The following is a 23,383-nucleotide window of genomic DNA, read 5'->3' on the forward strand; positions in this document are numbered from 1 at the left end:
CCTAATGAGAGTTCTGGTTTTCCTTTCTTATAACAAATATCACTGACCCCAAATAACTGATCTTGCATTCCTTGTGTAGAAATAGAGAAAGCAGTGCTGTTCAAGGAGTTTTTTGTAACTATGAAAACATGGAACAAAAAAATTTGAATTTTTCTGTTTAATATTTTCATAGTTACCTGAAATAAATGTAATAAAATATATTAGGTGTTCTTACATAATCAAGTTTATATTAATAAGTATAAAGATTTATTAAAGATTTTAATTTCTATTTATCAAATATTTACTTACAATTAGCAATAACTGTCAGGAAATTTACCAAATCGCTGGAGGTACAATTTTCGGGCATACATACACCAAAAGTCAATGACTATAATATATATGACAAAAATTGTTTTATGCTTTTTATAAAGTTTAACCCATTTCAACAATTCTTTTTCAATTCAAAAATTAATTTAGCTTATGATCATAAAACCTACTAGTTTTTGGAAGAGCAAGATGTCAGACAATGTGCAAAAATGAAAATTTGGTAAGCTTGTGCATTCTGAGTAGCTGCCCAGCAAAAGAGTATTACCATTTTCAACTCCTGAACCCAACTTTCCAAAGCTATCAATATCTGTAAAATAAAATTTACAAACTTCTTTCTTTAGACAACTTATATTTGAAGTAAGTTTGCACAGAAAATATTTTGCTAATTAGATGTTAGATAATTATTTTTTTAAATAAATCAATTACTTTACTAAATAATCCAAATTAATTTGGTAACAACATACATTGAAAAATATTATCTCTATTTAGATTTTGAAAGCCCTGTAAGCATGGATGTCCAAGGTCAAAAAACAATTGTGCAGTTGATACTACATCTTCAAATAAGTTTGAAGAATTAAATGAAATAAGTTTTTTTTCACTTTTTTGGTAAAATTCTTGTTGGAATTTCTTCAGTAGATTTTTAGCATCAGTCATAGAGCATAAACCCACAAAAAAGGCTGCAAACCAGAACAAAGAGCTCATTTTCTTAAAATATTAACAAGATAAACCAACACAAATGCAACTCACAGTTTAATATCTACACAATATTTTAACTTTTTTTAAACATGCACTTTGTACTGATTTCTCAAGTTTCAGGAAAATTATGCCACAATTACATTTTCTTTTCATCAAAACAACCCTTCTACATTTATGATGTCACAGAGCTTTAAGTGATGCAAGATTCTTCCACAATAACTAAAAGTAAACAAACACATAACTCATAAAAAATACACTATATCAATACCACCAATCACACAAACAGACAAAATTAATTATAATCTTAAATTAAAAGATAAAAAAAAAAAAACTAATTAGCTGGGATAAAGGGATTAACCTTAATGTTATTATTAATATCACCTTTGATATGAATTATTATAATGTCTTTGAAAATTTTCAATTTATTTTAGAGGATTTTAAAAATAATGATGTTTTGGGGGTACATTTAATGAACTTTTTCCTGAAAGTGATTTTTAACTGCTTACTTAAAATGTACTTTGTTTATTGCTATTAAAATTGTAAATAAAATGAAATTTAATACTTAGAAGTTTAATGTTTGCTTAATCTCTGTGCTATTTACTTTACTCCATCTATCAAAAAAAAACTCAATTTCATTGAGTCTTAACAAAATCATTTAAGTATTTTATTTTTAAAAAATAAAATCAAATTGTTACATAAGTTAACTGTTTCATAAACATAACTTTACAATATACTAAATATTCAAAAGTCTTTCTACAACTTCATTTTCCATTCAACTGGAAATTTTTATAACTTCCACACAGCTGTCATTAATCTGTTATGAATAGATCATAAAAATATGCATTCCAATGCACCAAAGAGAACAACAGAACAGATTCTTTGAGCAAAAGTTATTACTTTTGATTTATGAAATATGATATCTTTATAGAATAACTTAGTCTACATGAACCTTTTCTTGCGCAAATATTGTATCAAATATTTGATTTTCAAAAACAAATTTTTTTATCTTTTGCGAAAAGTAAGTGAAAATAAGCAAAACGGCTAGGTATTGAATCCATGCAAACTTGATAAGCTGCCAAAATCCAGGATGATAACTTGGTAAAAAGAACATTAAGGAAAACTAATTCAAAAGTATGAAAACCTTAAATAATGATTGGTAAAAAAATGTTTCCAAAAAATTCTATATTTACAGTGATGAGAAAAAATTACACTAATACCCAATGTGCTAGAAATAAGTATTAAAAAAGTTACTAATTAGAAGCACAATTTCATGATTACAATATTTATAGATATTTATAGATATTTATATTAGAGTTGGGTAAATTAGATTGTAATTAAATTTAACTGAAGCTGTATAAGAAATTTTGTGAAGTTTTTAAATAAATTATGAAAACTATGAATCAAAACAATTAAAATGTAACAAATGTTATAAATATTTATCATCATTTAATAAGTTTGAACATTTAGACTTTAGATTAATTCTGAAAAAATTTCTATTAGTTTATATCTATAGTACTTTTCTATAGTCTATAGTGATGATTTTAAAACATAAATTTATTTTACAAACTTGAAAAAAACTGAGCATACATTTCCTAATGCTTATAAATATAAAGATAAATGTAAATAAAGCATGGCCATTAACTTTTCAGACTTTTTTTTTTTGAAAAATTAATTTACAGATACTTTAAAAGTTTTAATTTCAAAAAACAAAATTAAATGCTACAAGAACTAAGCATAAACAAGTAATAGTTTTAAATTAATTGAAATGATTTTCATCTTTTTTGTTTTTTGATAAATCAATTTGCAAATATCTTGTAAAGTTCAAAAATTCAAAATAATTATTTGAGTTATGATTAAAATTTGTGCTTTAAAAATGATTAAAAATTATTTGAAAAATCAATTTAAAAATATCTTTAAAAATTTTAGATTCAAAAACTAAAATTAAAATGCTATAAAAACTAAGCATATGTAAATATTAGTTTTACATTAAGACCTTGATGGAAATGGTTTTCATCTTTGTGTAATAAAAAAATTAATTGTGTAACAATAAATCAATTGTGTAGTATTTCATCTCATAAATAAAATACTACACACTTCGTTTATTGAACTCAAGACAAAGTGAGCAGAAAATTAAAAAAACAATCTGGATCACACTACACAAAAAATATTTAACACATAAGAAAGATACATTATAATTTCCTCAGGATATTCAATCTGAACTTTAATTGAGAATGGAACAGAAGAAGATGGTTGGCCTCTCCATATTGGATAATATCCAACAAAGGTTGTAGAAACTAAAGCAAAAAATACAACTTAAAAGTTTATGTAAGTAAAATTTTAAATAAGGGTAAAGATGTAATCAAAACTTTGAAAATTAATTATTTATGCAAAATATTACCTTTGTTCAATTACAATTAGAAGAGAAAATAGAACTTACTGTTTCTTGCTTGATAGTTTGCAAGTATGGTATGAAGATCAAAATCTAATACATTTTTAGAAGCTGAGTCTATAACAGGGATCTGCAGAAAATATTTTAAAACTTTGTTCAATAATTACCTCCAACATTTTATTAATCTGATTTTATTACATAAAAAATTTCAATGGGAAATTTGTAATTTTTTTTAGAATAATCTAAGAAGAGAACAATTTTCTGGGCAGGATGATTTTCATTCACTGGTTTTATGATATCCTTAATCAGTTGATTGTTTATTTATAGTCTGTAAAAAATATAAAAAAAAAAACAATAAGAAAAATTTGAACTAAAAATAAAAACAAAGGTTCTTGAGATTTGGCATTTCAAGTCTTGCTTATTCAGTATTTTTGCAATAACTGGATGAGCAGAAGAAGAAACATTAACTTTCCACTCTTGAAATTGATGCAATTGATTTTTACTCAAAGATTTCAAAAGTGACTCAACAATTATCTTATTAAAAAAGATCTTATTAAGAAATATCTTATTTTTACTTTTTTAATTAAAAGTATTGACTTAAGATTACTGATTTTTAGATCTATAATGAAGGTTGTTACCAAATACCGGGGATACAATGTATACCATTATTCTGTCAGCCTACTCAAAAAAATCCATTTGTTTTTTCTCTCTAATGCTTGATCAACCTTTTAAAACTCAGAAATATCTGCAAAACACAAGAACAAAAAAGTAAATGCTGCAAAAATAGTTAAAAAGTACCTAAGTTATTAATTCTAGTTAGAAAAATATTTCAAAACTTTATTTCAAAACAATAACTATAGATAATATCTCAAGAACTGCTGGGCATTTTTGGTTCAAATTTTTATAATTATGTTTTGTTAATTACAAACTACAAAAAATTTAAACATCATATCATTTTCCAATAAAAGAGTGTCAAACAGCATATTTTTGGAATGATTTGATATGGAATGACCTAATGGTAAAAAAAATGCAGGAGTAAATATTAGAGAAACAATCCATTGCCCTTTCCAGAAAGAAAATATTTTTTTTTACCTACATTGTACTTGGTAAATGAGCCTTTGTGTGGCAAGGGGTATTTTTGAACCAATTTTAGTATGCCATTTGTGTTGAACTCAGCTCCAGGTATGCAGGTATTGAAAGAAATAAATGCAAGTGACTCCATGCGCACACTTGAATAAGTCTAAAACGAAGTGCTAAATTGCACATATTTGATAAACAAGAATTTTAAGTAAAGCCAAGGGAATTTTCAAACATTTTATATATGAACAAGATTTAATATAATATTCTATAAATTATAATTAACATAATTAACATATTATTTTATTTAATATAACATTTTATATTTTAATATAGTAAGAGATTAATAAAATCTTTATAAATACATATTAATTTTAAATTAACATTAGTAATTAAACATGAATAACAATGTAAATATATAAATATAACAATATAGTAGGTTTACTAAGATAAAACACACACACATACACACTATGTATTTTTTGTTGTTGTTGTTTTTTTTATAGATAAAGTATACATAGGCATAATGCTTAAGCAAAAAAACAGAAACTGCCACCTATATTGACATAATTTTGTTAAAAAGATAATAATAAACTGGCAAGTAAGTGTAATCATATAAACAATTACATACTTGGGTACCTATATAAAACCTATAGCTTCACTGGAAGGATTGAATTATTGCTTATGAAAATTTCACGCAAAATTGTTTTTTAATAGGTTGATTTAGCAGTGATTCTTGGAATGTCATCAAACGTTAATAAAATCACAAATTTTAATCATCATAACTCAAACAATCTTTGAGTAATATGAATTCTCAAACATTGTTTGAGTTAATATCCCAAATATGACTGGAGTTTTTAGTTTGCTTCATAAATTCAATCAATACTTAATGGCATGTAAGTATTTGTAAGCATCAAAAATAATTAAAAAAGAAAATGGTCTTGGAGCAGATTAAAGTATTAAATAGCTGTCTTTGCCTAATGTCTATGTTTCATAGTCTAAAAAACTCTAAATATTGCTAAATTCCTTCTAATTACACTTTCTGAAAATTTTGTACTAATCTTCGATAACATGGAGAAAATACCGCTTCTGTGTCTCATTAATAGTAGTTGAATTGAAGTCTTGGAGAGGTTTCAAAACCTGATCAGTGACATTATTGACACATACCAGCTTGTTGTCTGTGGTAAATGCATCAATGAATCAAGATGTAGCTGACCAATCAAACAGTAGATTCTGTAGGAAACCATCATCTTTTTGGGTGACCTCAAAGAATCTGTCATATGCAAAGGTCTGCAATGCTCACAAGAAGGTTTGTTAGCAAGTGTAAACCAGTCTGGAGTAACATTTTTTACCAGTTGGACTTGTAAAATCATTACCTATTAGCTGTGTTTTTAATACATTTTATCAGCAAATTTAGTTTCAGTAGAAGTACTTGCCCATCCACCAATAGATCTAAAAAAAAAAAAAGTAAAAAGCGGAAATAGTCTCATAGTTTATAGCACCAATTTTTATATTTAAATTTAAAAATAAGTTGTTTTTTTTTTCAAAATGTATATTATAGAACAAAAGGCATGTGCAAGCTACACAGCCATCTAGATGTAGAAACTATATAGACAAATATTATTTGAAATATATAATGCAATATGCAAATAATTTAAATAACAGAGTAGTAACCTACCTTCTGAGTCAAGTTCAAACAGAAATACCAATGAAATTAAAATACATATTACATTCTATAAATGCAAGAAACTTCTAGTAAAATGCTGCATGCGTTGCAAAACATGATGGTGATAAAGCATATTTATTGCAAGTGAGCTTTTGAGATCATCAATATGTAAATATTCAAATACAGTTTAATATGGTTTTTCATATGTCCAGTGACTATTTTGAAGCATTTTCTTCTACATAGCATATAAAACTGTTAAGAATGGGTGATTTTATACCTATAGCTGAAACAATGGGAGAACTGTTACTGTTGAAATATGAAACTTTTTCTCAGTTTTTTAAACTTGGAGCTTTTGGGCAACCCCTAAATAAACTGTAATTGGAAAAAAATGTTGCAGTATTCATAACTTTTGTGGGGGTTAGATTTCACATTTTTGAAATTTTATTTTTTGGGGCACACTAACACACATGTGCGTGTGTATATGCATGCATGTATGTGTGTGTTTTGTGTGTGTATGTGTGTGTATATATATACATATACATATACATATACATATATATATATATATATATATAATATATATATATATATATATATATATATATATATATATATATATATATATATATGTATGTATGTATGTATGTATGTATGTATGTATGTATGTATGTATGTATGTATATATATACATATATATATATATATACACACACACACACCAACAGAAAAAATGTTTCCATAATAGTATCTTTTTTGAAATAAAAATTTATTATTCAAGCTTGTAAACTATGTGAAGGTATTACATTGAAATTTTGTTAACAAAAAACACCTACATATAGCCTATAGTCAAAAAACAGAAGCAACTGAACACTTTGAATTAACTCGCTATCTAATACAGGAGTTTGAACTTCAAATACCATATAGTCATTTTTCCCATCTAAGTTTTGATCCATTTCATATGACTAGAGAAAATGAAAATCAATAAATTTAAATGACAGATGAAAATTGCACTTTAAGTGTAAACCGGAATACTAAGATTATAGACAGTTACTAGTAAGAGAAAAATAACATACTTGAACAACAGGAAATCTTATATTTTCAGCCAGTAAAATTGTGTTTAAGTTTTCAATAGTGCTATAACCTATGATCTTGCTAGCTGTTCGCAGCAAAAGTACAAATTCATGCTTAAAATGAACATCAGGCTGCTCATGATAGCTGTGTTCTTTTACCCAAAAACCTTTATAAAGAATTAAACAGACATGGTAATGTACATCATTAGCACATCAGTTCTAACTCTTTAATAAAAAAAGACTCTTTTGGTTTCTAATTTACATGCAGCAAATTTTAAAAAATATCTAAAATTTTTAAAGAACTGATTGAATACAACATCTTTAAAAGATTTACAACTCAAAATGTATTAAAACATGATAAAATTGTGCATGCCATGAAGAATAGCATTTATTTTGTGTAGCTGAGTTTAAGATTCTTACTAAATTTTCATATTAATGCAAATAAAATTAGTTAAAGTTAACTAAATTACCAAGACTCTGATATGCCAGGTACATAGGCACAATGTATGATATTGCAGATATGGAGATATAAAACATAAGAGCCATACTGCACAAATGTGCACGATACGACTTTTTTACTGACTCTCGATGAACAGTAAACAAGACCATTTTTTTTTTGGAAAACAGACTATCACTATGATTTTTTTGCTGTTTGTGTAAACCGTTAGGTTCGATAAATAGGTAATTTGCTGCTAGTTTGATTTAACAGTCTGTCTATTGATAGACGAATCAGTAATTTAGACCTATCTGAACCTCATCCAAAACAGGAAAAACATAAAACAGAAATAGTTTGCTTATCTGAAATTACTCTAAACTGTTTTAGCTTTATTTCAACAAAATAATATATTGAAGATTAACATAAACAGATGTCTGCAGCAATATTTATTTGGCGGGAAAACAATATTTCAGTGAAGACGGACGTAAATGTGAACTCTTGATGTACTTATCACATCAGCCAAAATTACAGCCCGAATGCAAGAATCGAACTTGAAATGTTTGAATAATGGACCTATATTGTAATCGAACTTCAGATTTTAAGAATGACTTCAAGTTTATTTCTTTAATAAGAGCATAACGTTTTCAGACAGTCTCAAAAATGTTTGTCTTTTTTTTTAATAGCTACTCCCCAATAATTTTAAAATAGTCAAAGTTTTACTCCCTCGCAGATTTTCAACTGATCGTGTACCTAATGGCAGGTTATCGAAAAATATTCATTATATTTGTTAAAAGATAAGTATTCATCTAAATGTTAATAGTTTACAGCTAAAATTCGTAAACAAACTTTTTAACGAAATTTTGTGAGATATTTTTCGAAAGCTACTTTTTTATACTGTCAAAATATTTTGTAAACAAAAAAAAGATGAGCATTTTTATTACCTTTTGATTGTAAAATGTTTTTGTTTTTTTCCACTTCAATGAAATTTATAAAAAATCTCGATTGAGATAAATTTATGTTTAATCATTACTGATGCTAGATTTTTATAATTTTTTGATAAAATTGGCAAATCCTCTTTTCTGTTCAGGAAATTTAATTCATTTATCTAAACTCAATGAGGCGTTAAAATTACTGTTTAAGCTTAATTGTGCTTGCAAAATACAATAGATAAATCTAATAACTTTACTTATGCTTTTTAAAAATCTTTCTTAAATGTAATTGCTTTATATGACGAATAACTCAAAAAACCAGTTAAATCAATATTTTAAAGCACTTAAAAAAAAGGACTTAAAAAATGACAATCATTACAAACAACTAATAATAAAAGTAAAATGAAAAAAATTTATCCCAACGAAAAATAAAAAAAAAAAAAAACATTAATTCACTAAAATAACACACTTAAAAAAATATTTTCCAAAGTACTTTGTCACGGAACCCCATTTTGCAGAAAATATTTTCTCGTAATACAGAGTACCTGTTATCATTGCTTGTAAAGCATCTGGCAAGCAGAAGAAGATGTTTTTGCAAAAATAATTTCTGTCTCCTCAGTTTTTAAAAAATAAAACTAAAAAATGAAAAACAACTCTCTGGATAAATATGATAACATAACTAAGAACTTTTACGTAACTAATACGTAACTAAGAACTTTTGTAAACAATCCTTTTACTTCTGTTTAACAAGTTAATTGACTTTACTTAAAATAAAGTTATTTTCAAACTAGATTTAAATATCTTTAAATATTAATTTGTGACTGAGTAAGTTTTGGATAAGGTTCTTCAATTAACAGCTTAAAACTAATTTTAATTTCTATCAAAAATTTTTTTTTAATAATGTAAAAACTAAAGGACACTGAATAATGTTTTATTTTTTATTGTACTTGCTTTATTGTACTTGCTATTGTAGGTGGGTAATATCTTAGTCAAACTTGCTCACGACTCAAATATAAACATATTACTGTATGATGATAGAAACCAAAGAGTTAATCACTTTTAAAATAAATTTTTTTTTTCTAAATCAATATGCTCAAAGATAACTAATTATTGGCGTTTAGTTTTTCTGTTTGTAACTAATAATAACCCATTGCGGAATCTTTTAAAATGAGATGAGTCTTTCTGAATCTGAAATGGGGTTTTTTGGAGTTTATTAGTGCCCTCTTTATGCGCTTAAAACAGAAAAGCATTTGATGATGAAGTTGATTTTCATACAAAAATCTACTATTTAAAACTTGTTACAAAAAAAAAAATCTTTAACAGTTTTAACTCTGCGAAATGTTTTGAAGGGTTGAAGCTAAGCTAAGAAAATGCGAATGGAAAAAATGGAAGGTATCGCAATTATTTTTCATCAAATTCTGCGTGATTTTTTTGGTTTGGCTATCCAAAAATAAATTCTATCATGTAAAGAGCGTGGCGTTCTTTATCAAAAAACATTCTTAGAAGACTAATTCCAGGAAAACTAACACGAGAAATAACGAAACTTGCTCTATATTTATTTTTTTTTTTCTAATAATATTATTATTAAAAAGAAGATCATTCTTGCAGAGAATTTTTTACAATCAAAGTTCAAAGTTACTTTTATTTCTTCGACTACATTCATTAATTTTATTTTTATTATTATTTTTTTTTCTTGTTAAGTTTTCAATTTAAACGTTATTTGCTATTAACAAATTGGCATTATTAAGTATCTGCTTTTGGTATAAAATTTAACCTATAACTATTGTCACTTTTTCGATTTATTTTCCTAAAATACATTTTTACAAAACTAATAAAAAAACATAAGAGAAACTTGTTGTTGCGACAGTTTTGTAACAACCATTGTTGTTGGTAGAAACACTTAAATACAAAAACTGATTTGACTAATCTAATCTGGTGTCGTTATCAGACTGAGTATCATTGAATAGAAATCCATGTCTTGACATCGTAGTTGCAAGATCTAAAAAAAAAAAACCAAAGAAGATCTAAAAAAGATATCCTTTTTATTGCTTAAAATCTTTCCCAAAAGTGAAAATAAAAAATTTAAGCCTGCATTATTAGAAATAAAAACTAAAGTTCTTATAATTTTTTTAATATTATTTATATTACTTACTTATATCATTTATTAATATTACTTATTTACAGTATTTATTTATAGTGTTTAATTATTTATGTTATTTATTTATATATTTTAGGAAATGAATAAAAAAACAGATACCCCCTCCTTTTTTGAAAACTGGAACTTTGTTGAAGATGTCAAACTTGACACAAATATAGTATGCAGGGATACCCAGCAAAATAAAGACAATTGCAATAAGACTACCGATCAAGTTCCTGTAAATTGGAAGAACTGTGAGGCCGATAGATACAAGCACCATAATAATTGGTATGAGGAGAGGAACCTTTGAAAAATTAAAATAAAAAATTAATGAAATAAATTTTAAATTTATTTTGCTCACGGTTACTATAGTTGTTAAATGATAATTAAACCAGTGAGTTCAAAAAAAGTACAAGTCTAAAAACCTTATTTTGAGATCAACAATTAGAGTTTTAATGATGCGAGGCTTATTAATCCCGGAAAACTGATTATTATATCTAAAAAATACCATTGATGTTAAAGTTTGGGACAAAATTTAGCAAAACGAATGTAAAGCGCGCTAGGCTTGTCCTGTTTTTTAACACACCGATTCAATTGTTATCTCAGATAAATTAAAGCAACTAACCTGGTATGGACGTACCAAATCTTTTCGTTTAACTCTTAAATATATTACAATGAAAAAACAAAGTCCGTAAAACAACCATGACGCAAAGCTAAATAACGCGACTAAACTTTCAAACTTGCTGGCATTCGGAATCAGCATAAGACAGGAGATGAAAGCCTAAATATGAAGCGGAAAAAGTTTTTTAAACCATTTAGCCATGTTGATCAAATTAACAATTCATCGCGTTGTCCAACTATCTGCTAAGTACTAAGGTTTTAAAGCTAAGTTTTTACTGAATAAAACTGGTCTGCGAAGTTGTTTTTATATCCGCTTGTTACTTACGAGAGTTCACTGAAAAATAAAATATAAATACAATAGTTTTGTGTTTAAATTTTGCACAAAAAATATTTATCTTTTGTATGTTTCTTCAAATTACACAAAATGTGTAAATTTCAAAAAATGTAGATGTAAATAAAAAACAGAAATTAAAAAAAACTGTTTTTTTAATTGATTACGTCGTCTGAAAAAAAACAATTTAAATTAAATAAAAATTTCAGGGGTTTTTTTTAAAGGTCCAAATCTACGACGGAAAGTGGGAAGTCGAAAAAATAGAAAATTATTAATAATTGATAGATTAAGTATTGTTTAAAGAATATCCCGTTAGATTTTGTGCAGAGCTTCGCTAATTCAACAAATGAATATTTCTGTCGATAAAGTTTTTACCAGAATAAAATAAAATATGAATTTTAGTATTTTTTCTAATTTAACAATTTTATTTTCCTTTTTTAAAAAACAAACACCTGAGTTAATTTTTTTTTGGATTTCCATTTTTTAGTGAACGTCATTTTTTTTTTTTTTTGTAAGTCTTATTTTCAGTTGACACCCGTTTTCATCGAAAAGCAAAAATATTTTCATTTTAAAATTTTTACAGGAACTTTTATGACGCCGACATGCTATCTTAACAAAATACGGTCAGCAACAAGATCGTATATTATACAGACCAGATTACATTCTGAATAATACAGAGCAGAGATGTATTCTAAAAACATTTTACCGTTAGTAATATGGCTGGAATAGGAGTTCTTCGGTGTACGTAAATCATCGCAAGAAAACCTGGCATGTGTCTTTCTCTGGCAGCAACATAAACAAGTCTATGTCAAAAATTTAACTTATTTAATCTTATAATTTAATGTTTCCAATTCTTTTGTTTACTTAAGAAAATAAATTGTAAATAAATTTCTACCTGCCACTAGCAAATAAAAGTCCATTAAAAGCCCCAAAGCAGGAAAATGCGACAAGAATTGGCACGATGAGTTTTCCTTTACCGAGGTAAATCCTGGCCAAGTCCTAAAATATATCTGGAATTTTTTCATTATAAATATTTACAAATTATTGTATGCTTTTCATCTGCAATTTTAAAAATTGCTCCATAATTAAAAGTATCTATAATAGTATGTCCGTAAACAAAAATGCAACAAACTGTTTAAATATGTCACAACAGCAAAATTGGCAATCTAAAAATAAATTCGTTTTCAACATTTTTCATCAAATTTAATCAATTTTTTTTATATAAAACAAAAACTAACCAAAGCTACAGCAGTTGATTTAGCTATTCCGTCAGGTCCTAATACAACGAAATATGCGACGTTGCATAACACGTAGCATCCAATTACAATCAACATAGCAATAGTTATAGCTATCGGCATTTGTCTATAAATGAGGTAAAAGCTCTATTTCAATGCAATTCTAAGCAATCAACATCTGTTATTAAGACTCTTAACTTTCCTTGTTTCATTCAAAGCGTTCTATTTTATACACCACCTGATTTGTACTTAACAATGTTGTAATATTAATTTTATATTTATATTCATTTTACAGCATTTTAATAATTTCAATGAAATTTATATACTTGGCAGGACTTTGCATTTCCTCTGTCACATAATTCAACGAGTTCCTGTTCAATGAAAAAAATAATTTTTAAATAAAGCTAATTTTTAAATAGAATAAAAAAAAAGGTAAAAAATGAGGTTCAAATAAATGAAAAAAAGGTAGAGGTACCAAGCATCATATGCCCACAACCCTGAATAGAAAGCAAGCGTTATTTCCCCTGGGTCTTTTGAAGTACCATTAAAGAAGTTTGAAAAAACAGACGTCCGACCTGATCAAATAAAAATGCGAAAAGTTAGTGTTAAATACTATTACACTTTTCAAAAAGATTTGCTCTAGAGAACTACTTCAAACACAATCATTCTGTAACAAGCTGCACTCGAGTAAAAAATAGTTCTGTGAAGTTGCGCTAAGGTAAAGTATCGAGACCTAAATCCATTATTATCATTTGCGTTTTTTAAATGAGTACTCGATTTTAAACAATGTAAGTTTTGAAAGATTTTAAACAAGCGGTTAATTTTCCATTGTTATTAAGCTATTAAAAGTATAATAGGTAAGCTAGAGGTAGAAAAATAACCATGATTTTTACCAAGAAAACCAGGCCCGGATCTTACCATTTAAGTTGCTTGTATTGATAAACATTCAAAGTTTTAAAGATTTACATTAGACTTATTTCTATGTTATGAGTTTTCACGATTCAAAGTTTTCATGGCTTTACATTAATTAACATTTTAAAAAAGTAAGCAAACTGGTCTTCTCAAACCTTTTGCCAGTTCAATACAACCAATTATGACCAGTAAAATAATGCATGCCAACTTAGCAACGGTAAACAATCCCTGGATTGCCACTGCTAGTCTTACGCTTGCGCAGTTTACGATGACAATCACCACTAGAAATATTATTTTATAATTAGGTTTCAATTTTTTTGGGGTATGGGATGCTAAAAGCAAAAAAACTTTTTTACCTATGCAAATAAAAGCTGTTAACTTTATGATATATTCCGGGGGTTCTTCATAAAAGGGCTGTGACACATATTGACCGAATATTATTGTTATAATGGCACCAGCGGACGGTCGAATAACAAGTGTTCCAGTCCATGAAAACAAAAAAGCTGCTAACGGTCCAAAAGCTTCAAATAGGTACGCGTATTCAGCCCCAGAACGTGGAATCGTTGTTCCTAATTCGGCATAACAAAGCGCTCCGAGTAGCGAAATGACTCCAGAAACTACCCAAACAATAAGTGACAGACCAACGGAGCCTGATTTTATAAACACACTACTGGGTGATAAAAAAATTCCGCTTCCTATTATAGTCCCAACTATTAATCCAACTCCTCCAGGTATACCAATACTTTTTTCTAGCTCCATTCTCCTTTTATTAAGTATTTACAGATTTTTGATTCAAGAATAACATTTCAAATATCGTCATTAATTATAGCCACATTTACCAATCACCGCACATCAACAATTCTCACACGTATTTTTATCGTAGTTAGATAATAAACCGCAGTATTACGCAAATTTAGTTGAAAAATAAATTTTGTGATTTCTGGTCGAATTTTTTTATTTACAAGCCAAAACCCTAAAATAGATTTTAGAATGTTAATTTTCTATTAAGGACAGTTTATTATATCAAAAAAATGTAAATCTGCGAAATAAATAAGGTTAGTTTTTAAAAATATGAAAATTATTGAAAAATTTCATAAACATAAAATATAATTAGAATTTACGATATCAAACAAATATAAATTTTACATGTAATGTTCTGAAGTTGCCACATCATAAAAAAAAAAAAAAGACGTGGTTAGTTTTTTTCACAATATCTCCTCTTAAAATTCTCACGAAATATCTTGACAACTTTATTTGTACATTTTTCAGAAAACATACTCAACGGAAAAGTGAATAACTCAATGACTTCGCGGCTATGAATCAAAATATTCTGAAGTATCATGGGCAAAGAATACTGTAGATACAATCCTAAATAGAACAAAAGAATACTGTAGATACAATCCTAAATAAAACAAAAAATTTTCAAAATGAAAATAACTTAAATTTTGATGAGTTAGCATCAAAGCCCACATGATATTGTGGCAAAGATTATTTGAAAAGTTTTCATATAATAAGAAGACATTTTAAATAATCTTTGCCGCAATTTCATGTGGGCATAATATGAGCTGGATCAAAGTCAATCCATTATTTCTACTGAGACATCAAATAACAGAAAAACACGCCTCGCTGTGTTACCTTCATCGGGTATACCTCCTCCACCTACTCATAGTTGGTCAATAAATATGCCCGTGCTTTTTCTAAACTTAAGCACAATCTAGGGTCTTTCTCAACTTCAGAATAACCTTGCCAACTTACAAGAGATGTGAACAAACATTCTATCAACATTATCCAGGCATGATATGTGGATATACCATGCCTGATAATATCCTCCAGAGTTTTTGAATTACTAATAAGAGCTGGTTTATGCAGTAGATGCAACCCTTTTATTGGACAGCATGATAAGAGTTGGTTGTTGTGAAAATCATGATTTTAATTTTTCAATCAATAAAATTGTATTGTTAATAATGATGTACTTCAGTTTAATGTTCCGTCCTCCAATGGAACACAAATTCTGAATAAGAAAATTTCTTGAGTAGAGGACTTAATGGAGTTTTTGGTTGTGTGAGATTTTTACAAGCGGTTACTAAAAACTTCTCGTTAAATTGAATTGATGAATCTATCGATTGATGAATCTATCGATTGATGAATCTATCGATTGATGAATCTATCGATTGATGAATCTATCGATTGATGAATCTATCGATTTAGGCACCTAAAAGCAGTAAATATGGTTGTTAACTTTTATTGCTATTTAACTATATTGTTTTTTAGCGTCTAATTCGTGTTAATTCGTTACTTTTTCACGGTTTTGTTCCAAAAAAAAAAAAAGAAGCTCGACCAAAATTAACAAACCGCTCTTCACAAAAAGACTTTCGCCTTCAGCGCAAATACATTCTCTTTATTACATCCAAAATCTGCAAGTTCTTTGAGAATAAGAAGTCAAAATTTAAAAACGTTAAAAGTATTTCAACATTTTGGAAATTTTTCTTACAGTGAAAATATATTTACAAAGTAATAGTCAAATTTTAAATACTGTGATATGACTTAACAAAGTCTTGTGCTGTTAAAAAGTCCTAATGTAACAAATGATAAATCTTGTATATTGTTAAATAAATATTTACTTATACTTTATTATTTTTAAATAATAACTAGATATCTAGTTAAAATAGTAAAATAATTTTCCCAAATATTTATTTCACAATATAAAATTTATAATTTGTTATATTAGGACTTTTTTACAGCATAGGACTTTGTTTGGTCACACCAAAGTATGATTTTTCACAATATCTTGTTACAGATCAAAGTATCATTAAAACCGTGTGCACAAATTGAAGAGAACTCCACTTTTTGAAAAATCTAAAGTTTAAGTTTCAAAGTACTTGCTATGGTCATTATTTTTTATATTTATTATAATTTTTTATATTTATTACAACTTTTTCTGAATAATAAAGATTAATTCCATTAAACGACAAAATTGTAGATTTAACAAATTGTAACATCGCAGAAGATTATTTTTTGGCTATTCTTTCACACTAAATTTATAAACAGTTAAATGAAAGCTATTTCTGCATTTATGCATTCTACAATATATATTTGAATTTTTATTATAAAGGGAATTTTAAAAAATACATTACGTCATCACATTTCTCAACTTTTTGTTTTGTGGATTTAATTAATTTGTGCACTAAACGGTTCATTTATCAACTTAGGGCCTGTTTATATGGACAAGGACAAGCCATTTGCCGAGCTAACCCGGAAAATGAGCCAGTTTTAAAATTGCGTTTAAATGAATTTTTGCCAAAAAAAAAAAAATGATATCGAGGTCAGCCTGGCTTTTTCTAGCAGGGCTGGGTGCTTATTCACAACTTTTCCGTAACTCTTGCGTAGCTGAGCAAAAGTTATGAAAAACTTACGCAAACTATTTTTTGCGTAACTATTTGGTATTCACAACTTTTTCGTAGCGTTTGCGTAAAGTTAAGGTTGCGCATGAGTTACGCAAAACTTACGCAAAAACTTACGCAAATATTTAAAAACTATTTGTATAGAATAAGTAGTTAGTATTACTAAATTCTTTTGTTTTGATAGGTATCTACTAAAAATATTATATATATATATATATATATATATATATATATATATATATATATATATATATATATATATATATATATAAATACATATATATACATATATATTTATATATTAATATATATACATACATATATATATATATATATATATATATATATATATATATATATATATATATATATATATATATATATATATATATATATATATTTATATATATTTATATCTGCATGTGTGTCTTATATATAATTATATAATAACTAAGTTATTATATAATTATTTATACCTAAGAACGTTATATATAAATTATATATAACTAAGAACGTATATTTTCCCAAAAAAGGAAGTGAAGATGAGATGGAGAATTAAGGAGAATGAACGATTGAGAGAGAGATGTTTCTAGTAATTTCTTCCTTATTTGGGGAAATACACGTACTTAATTTAAATTTTAAATGTTTCTTTAACTAATTTCTTGATTAATTAAATTAAAATAATGTACTATTTACTCAGCAAATGATCTAATAAGGAAATAATTAAAAATTATAAATGTACATATTAATTTTTAATGCCTTTACTGATTACTATAAAATATCTGCAGACTTATTTATTATATTTTATTTATTATACTTATTTTTGTTAACAAAATAAAGTTCTTCAAAGTAGCATAAGTAATAAATAAATATTGCTGCTTAATAGATGGTTCTAATAGATGCTGCCTAATAGATGGTTCAATTTAGAGTGAACCATCCATTATATAAAATGTTATGTATATATTTTTTTCACCTTAAAACAAGCTTATGTAGTACTTCTATATTTTTGGTAAATATAATAATATAATATCCATATATTAACATACGTTAAGTTATTTCTTAAATAATACAACTATAACCTTTTTTTTTACAACAACAATAGCAATATATTATATTTCTATTGTTGTTGTTGTTGTTAAAAAAAAGGTTATAGCTGTATTTTTTAAGTAAATAACTTACGTATAGCAGTATAATATTAATATAAGTATATAATTTATTGGCAGTTACAAACAAAATCTGAAATCTTTTACAATAATTAAAACGCCATTTTTTAATATTAGATGATTTAAAGTTACGCCAAACGTAAGTCAGAAAATAGCAGACGTAACTTTTCTTGCGTAAACTTCGCTGAGCACTTTTTAGGAAAATGTTGTGAATACCGTTTTTTAGACTTTTTGCGTAAGTAAAAACTTACGCAAAAACTTAAGTTTTTGCTTAGGCAAAGTTTGTGAATATGACTTTGCGTAACTTTGAACTTACGCCAAAACTTACGCAAATTTTTGACTTACGAAAGAGTTGTGAATAAGCACCCTGGTCTCTTTATCGGTTAAATAATAACTTTAAAGATGGCGGCTAGCGACAAAAAAACACGTTGCATTTTAACAATATGTTTAACTGGTATTATAACACAAGTAATGCTTCTTAAAAGCCTAATTGTATTATATAAGCTTCACAAATTTAAATTTGATAATTTTTTAAATATTATTGTTTTACGAAAACGATCATAATCACTTCAAAAGATGAAACAAGCAAGACAGAGGCGCCTTAAAAGAAAAATCGTAGTTGTCTGTTTAAAACTGGCAGAACCAATTTGTGGTGGCATAATATAATAACTGGTGTAGATCCCATTGATGTATAGAAAACAAATTTTAGGCTTTCACGGTTTCTTTTCATGAATTTGGTTTCAGAGTTAAGCCCTTATTTATCTCCTGACCCTTTTTCGCCTAACTCTAGAGCTCTATCAGCAGATAAAAAAGTAGCTATTACTTTATTACTTAAAAGATACTGGGTCTTTGGTAAATTATAAAAGCAAAACAACTAAAATTTTAAGTACACGGAAGTTGCCAGTTTTATTATTAAATTTATTATTTTACGCGGAAGCTTTCAAATTTAAAAAATGTAAGAATTTGTACGCATGCGTACAAATTTATATAAGAAATTACCCAGCCCGTTTGCTGAGATCTCGGCAAAAAACAGTGAGATCTCGCTATACGGGCTAGCTCGTTTATTCATATAAACGCAAAATAAAATTAAGTTAAAATATTGATGACGTCGATATCTCGGCAAACGGGGTGATTCGGCAAACAAGCCAGCCCGCTTTCCTTATAAACAGGCCCTTACTACTATGTTAAAAAATGCATCCCCCTTTTAAAATTCATTATTTTATGACAAAACCGCGTAAAATTCTGGCCATCTCAAGAATATCGCTGATGCTCATGAGAAAGAGTCTTTCTCTAAATAGGTAGTTCATTAAGTTTTTATATAAAAAAACAGGTTTTGATTGAAATTGATTTAGTCTACAATTTATTTAGTACAAGTTCATAAACTGTTAATTTTAAATAAATTTATGCATTAATTGTAAATGGCAAAAGCAGATTTCCTTTGAGAGAAATTTTTGTTTTAAGCTTTAGAAAAAAAAAAAAAATCTGTGAAATGATCACGTGGCAAAATGGATAGCAAGTGAAATTATAACTGATAATAAACGATAAAGTGGTTTGCCTCGTTATTTACAAATTAACAGGCAGAGACTAACAATATGTGTTAGACAAATTCCATCATTAATTTGTCTTTTATTTTTGTGTATAAAATTTAAAAAACCAAACATTTTTCGTTTTTTCAAATTTTAAAAGACTTGTGTCTTTTGGACAATCAATACTAAATGTCTTGATTGTCCAGAATGTTTAAACTGGGCATTTCAAATGATTTTGGTAACAATTTTAAACTTTTGATAATATTGGGAAGTTAAGACGTTCTACTTCGCATGTTGGGCACCGGAAAATGCCTGACAAAGAGTACTTTCTGTAATTTTACGGTTTTAAATGCAAACCAAGTATCTAAGTATTTTATAGTAATTATAATTTAGAACAGACTTAAAATAATGCTATTCAGTAATGTCCTAGATGACGCATTTCAAAAATTTTTTTTATCAAAAGAAAAAAACTATTAATAATATCAAAATATGGCCCCTTTTGGATCCCCCCCCCCTGGACTTCCTTCCACCAAGGTTTCTATTATAACTTTTCGTAATTTAAACCAATTAAATTACTACATACTTTTAATACAAAAATAATAAGAGTTAAAAGTTTTGTAAAAAAGGATAAATAAAACTGATCAATAAATTTACACGTGTTATAAGTTATTTACTGCTATTTGTTAATTTGCTTAATGAATTTTTCTTTCCTTTTATCAAATAAATCATTCTTAAAATTAAGTTCATGTGATCTGTTTTCGGTATTCATTAGTATGGTAACTTGCTTGCATCATCATTCCAAATGCTGCCAAGAATCCAAATCCCTATTAAAGAGTAAGTTATTAAGAGAAATTTTTTTTTTGAAATACAAAATTAAGTAAGTATAACGGTAAAAATTGCAACAGGAAAAAAATTTAAAGCAAAAAAACTTCATAAAGTAAGAATTCATGGCTTTAAAGCAATTTAAAAACTTCATAAAATAAGAATTCATGGCTTTAAGCGTAATTACAGCGGCAATCCCTGGTCCATATCGTTCACACTGTATTGCTTTAACTAATGCAATCGATGATGATATGGTAAGTATTATTGACCACAAAAAACAGTTGATCAACATCTACAAAGAAAAATCAGAGTGGAAAGTCAATCCTCTATCTCTATTTATTTGTAATGTCTAGCTTTTATTCTTTTGCTTTCAGGAAGTCATTATGAATCTCTTTTTCCCACCTTACGTCACTGTTTTTTTATTTTAAAAGCATCAAAATTAAAGTTAAAAAAAGTGTAAACACTCACGATGAGAGGCCACCTCTTCGTTTGCTCTAAGAGAGCAAACAAAATGAACATGATTAGAAAAAAAAGCCACGGAGTAATTGTAGTTATCATAAATAATGATTTAGCTGTGCTGTGATATCCGGATTTGCTTAACAACATCGTGAACCAAGCTAACAGCAATAGGCTCTAAAAAGTAATGTTGTTTAAACCAGAGACAGTCCACCAGTTAGAAACAAAAATCGAAAGCAAAGATGAATCAAAAGTTTTACCTCACGTCTGATACCCCACTAAGTTTTACAAAATATATAAGTTATGTGAAAGAAAGTAATTTTCTAGCGAAAACTTTACACTTTGAAATAATAGCAAATGTTTGAAGAAAAACCGCAAAGGAAAAGAAATAGCATCCTACTATAGAAACAAAAACATAAGTTTTGTTGCTGTTTTATGAAAACATCCTACGTTATTTAAGATATGTAAAATTCCAGTAGGTGAACGTATAAAAGCAAACTTTCTTTCCGCATAAAGACCTTCCGTTTGCAACCTTTCAGTATCGTTTGCACTAAGTTAAAAAAAAAGAACAAGAATTTAACTTTTTAAAATAACAATCATAATTCAACTTAAATCATAAGACACGTGGGCTAAAATGTTCTAAAAATAATAAAAGAAGGACTTTTGAACTTTTTATACATATAAATGAAGTTTTTTGCGGTCAATGATCTGAAGTTACACGATACATTTGCTAAACGCTCTTAAAAAATTTCAATATATATATCTTCTTTTTAATGAAGCGTAAAACTTTACAAAAGAAAACGGAAACGAAATGAGAACCCGAAATATTCTCATCACTTTTAATACTAATTCATACCAAATGTAAAATTTAAAAAATAATTTTTTGGTAAAACACTAATTTAAAGCTCGTGTTTAAAGAAAAGAAACCAAAATGCTTACCGACTCATCCTTATGTTTAGGAATTTCTCAGCAAAACCATCACAAATGTCTGTCAAATATGATGATGAGACTTGTAGTTTAACCTGGTAAAGCTTTGGAAAAATATTAGAAAAATAGGAAGAATTAGGGGAGGGCTTGAAGGTACATACTAAAGCTCAGTACAAAGGGATTTTTGAGCAAAAAGGAGAAAAACATCTTTGATTAACGTGCTTTCTTCAGAAAAAAAATAGCAAATTTAAAGGTACAAATATATGTAAAATAAATGAAAAAGAAATATTCTAATCCAAAATATTATTCTGCGAAATGGCTAATTTTTTTTTCTTCTAATAGTAGTCATATAAATTATTAATTGCATCCATTAACATGTACAATCATTAATTTCTAACTTAAGAAGATAATTTTAATATTTATATAAATACCGGTTTCCTGAAAAAACTGCAACCATGCAGCGCTCTTAGCAAGTAGGGGAAACATTTCCTCTTCATTATTATATTATTGACGATTTTTGTATTTTCTTAATGATAAAAATAACATTTCAAATATTTAAGGGAAAAACAAAATCCTAATATGCAATGTTTAAATTAATTTTGCGTTCGTTTTATGCAAGGTTTCTATCTTTGTAAACTTATTTTAGCCTTCATTTGTATACAAAATGAATGAGATCAGCGCTTACTATAAAAAAACAACATAAACCGTAGCTATGGAAACCAATCGTGTTGTAAAAAAGTTTAGCATTAAGTTTTAGGATCAACTTAGTTACTTTTAATTTATTTAACAAAACTTTAAAAAAATAGTTTCGAGAAATTCTCAAGGAAAGCAGGTTGTTTTAGATAGATTTAAGATGTTTTGTATATATTTACAGTTAACATAAATTATTACCGTCACAAAGCCACGAGTTTCTTTATATTTGTATTTAAAATGATATACAGAGTGAACATTGAGAACAAGTCCTAAGATCCAAATTATAAATTTGCAGACACTTTAAGTCAGGTTTATGGTAAACAGTTTGCGGCTTTTAATTTTTTTATAACAGAACGTTTTAACTCCGTCTTTATTTGTCGTGAGAATTAGCATTAAAAACTAAGCGATATTTTATTCGAACAAACGTAAAAGTGCCTTAAAATTTGCATAAATGTTGGTAACTTTGCACAATGGCATGTCAAAGATGTTTTACTCTCTTGCAATTAAAAATTTGAACTACAAATGCAAATCACTTTAGAATCCGACGGTTTGTTCTAGTGTCAATACGAAACTCGTGAAAATATTTTTAT

General features: G+C 27.2%; 4 protein-coding genes across 23 annotated transcripts in view; all 4 read right to left on the reverse strand.

The window, feature by feature from the left end:
* LOC145194265 (nose resistant to fluoxetine protein 6-like) overlaps positions 1 to 1,211 on the reverse strand; it is a 5,575-nt gene extending 4,364 nt beyond the window's left edge. Inside the window, exons 1-4 of one of the 5 annotated variants that reach the window (XM_090068295.1) lie at positions 1,054 to 1,211; positions 477 to 613; positions 289 to 367; positions 1 to 118 (exon numbers count right to left, since the gene is read on the reverse strand). The exon at positions 1 to 118 is cut by the window's left edge and continues 15 nt beyond it. In XM_090068295.1, the coding sequence (XP_089924421.1) occupies positions 1 to 118; positions 289 to 346 (176 nt within the window). In that variant the 5' untranslated portion in view covers positions 347 to 367; positions 477 to 613; positions 1,054 to 1,211. Of the gene's footprint in view, positions 177 to 288; positions 368 to 476; positions 614 to 770 lie in introns of those variants that run through there. The other 4 variants (XM_090068297.1, XM_090068294.1, XM_090068296.1 and 1 more) reach the window with 4 other exon arrangements.
* Positions 1,092 to 9,232, reverse strand: LOC145193860 (transmembrane protein 231-like). Of its 16 annotated transcripts, none has more exons than XM_090068299.1 (7): positions 7,675 to 8,120; positions 7,208 to 7,371; positions 6,968 to 7,096; positions 4,488 to 4,631; positions 3,440 to 3,521; positions 3,191 to 3,296; positions 1,092 to 1,221 (listed from the first exon to the last, which is right to left on the reverse strand). In XM_090068299.1, exons 1-7 carry the CDS (start codon positions 7,811 to 7,813, stop codon positions 1,155 to 1,157), a joined length of 831 nt encoding a protein of 276 aa, XP_089924425.1. In that variant the 5' UTR covers positions 7,814 to 8,120; the 3' UTR covers positions 1,092 to 1,154. The 16 variants fall into 16 exon arrangements, 10 of the variants coding, with proteins under 10 accessions (XP_089924425.1, XP_089924429.1, XP_089924427.1 ...); XR_016445476.1 differs by lacking the exons at positions 1,092 to 1,221; positions 7,675 to 8,120 and adding exons at positions 1,638 to 2,096; positions 9,115 to 9,230 and having other exon boundaries at positions 4,484 to 4,631; XM_090068300.1 differs by lacking the exons at positions 1,092 to 1,221; positions 7,675 to 8,120 and adding exons at positions 1,638 to 2,096; positions 9,115 to 9,230.
* A 1,230-nt stretch (positions 9,233 to 10,462) lies between these two features.
* Positions 10,463 to 14,564, reverse strand: LOC145194264 (b(0,+)-type amino acid transporter 1-like). Its single transcript, XM_090069754.1, has 10 exons — positions 14,162 to 14,564; positions 13,961 to 14,086; positions 13,369 to 13,468; positions 13,220 to 13,264; positions 12,897 to 13,020; positions 12,554 to 12,657; positions 12,365 to 12,461; positions 11,332 to 11,487; positions 10,827 to 11,010; positions 10,463 to 10,568 (listed from the first exon to the last, which is right to left on the reverse strand). Exons 1-10 carry the CDS (start codon positions 14,562 to 14,564, stop codon positions 10,492 to 10,494), a joined length of 1,416 nt encoding a protein of 471 aa, XP_089925880.1. The 3' UTR covers positions 10,463 to 10,491.
* Positions 14,565 to 20,508: 5,944 nt separating this feature from the next.
* On the reverse strand, positions 20,509 to 22,455 carry LOC149880982 (uncharacterized). Its single transcript, XM_090069230.1, has 5 exons — positions 22,113 to 22,455; positions 21,624 to 21,723; positions 21,186 to 21,350; positions 20,905 to 21,009; positions 20,509 to 20,719 (listed from the first exon to the last, which is right to left on the reverse strand). Exons 1-5 carry the CDS (start codon positions 22,118 to 22,120, stop codon positions 20,639 to 20,641), a joined length of 459 nt encoding a protein of 152 aa, XP_089925356.1. The 5' UTR covers positions 22,121 to 22,455; the 3' UTR covers positions 20,509 to 20,638.
* Positions 22,456 to 23,383: the final 928 nt, after the last annotated feature.

Source organism: Hydra viridissima, unplaced genomic scaffold (assembly GCF_058129835.1).
Source record: "Hydra viridissima isolate aposymbiotic clone 2 unplaced genomic scaffold, HvirCarnegie_v1 scaffold_12, whole genome shotgun sequence".
Lineage (NCBI taxonomy): Eukaryota > Metazoa > Cnidaria > Hydrozoa > Anthoathecata > Hydridae > Hydra > Hydra viridissima.

Coding starts and splice junctions, on each gene's coding strand:
- LOC149880982 (XM_090069230.1), bottom strand. Junction 21,351..21,623: donor TTTTACATATCTTAAATAAC/GTAGGATGTTTT, acceptor ATTACTTTTTAG/AGCCTATTGCTGTTAGCTTG. Junction 20,720..20,904: donor ATGGACCAGGGATTGCCGCT/GTAATTACGCTT, acceptor ACTCTTTAATAG/GGATTTGGATTCTTGGCAGC.
- LOC145194264 (XM_090069754.1), bottom strand. CDS start 14,564: ATGGAGCTAGAAAAAAGTATTGGTATACCTGGAGGAGTTGGATTAATA. Junction 13,021..13,219: donor GAAATGCAAAGTCCTGCCAA/GTATATAAATTT, acceptor CCTCATTTATAG/ACAAATGCCGATAGCTATAA. Junction 11,011..11,331: donor ATTTGGTACGTCCATACCAG/GTTAGTTGCTTT, acceptor AATTTTTCAAAG/GTTCCTCTCCTCATACCAAT.
- LOC145193860 (XM_080071388.2), bottom strand. CDS start 7,813: ATGGTCTTGTTTACTGTTCATCGAGAGTCAGTAAAAAAGTCGTATCGT. Junction 7,097..7,207: donor TAAGATTTCCTGTTGTTCAA/GTATGTTATTTT, acceptor CATTTTCTCTAG/TCATATGAAATGGATCAAAA. Junction 2,097..3,190: donor TATCCTGAGGAAATTATAAT/GTATCTTTCTTA, acceptor CTTTTTACCAAG/TTATCATCCTGGATTTTGGC.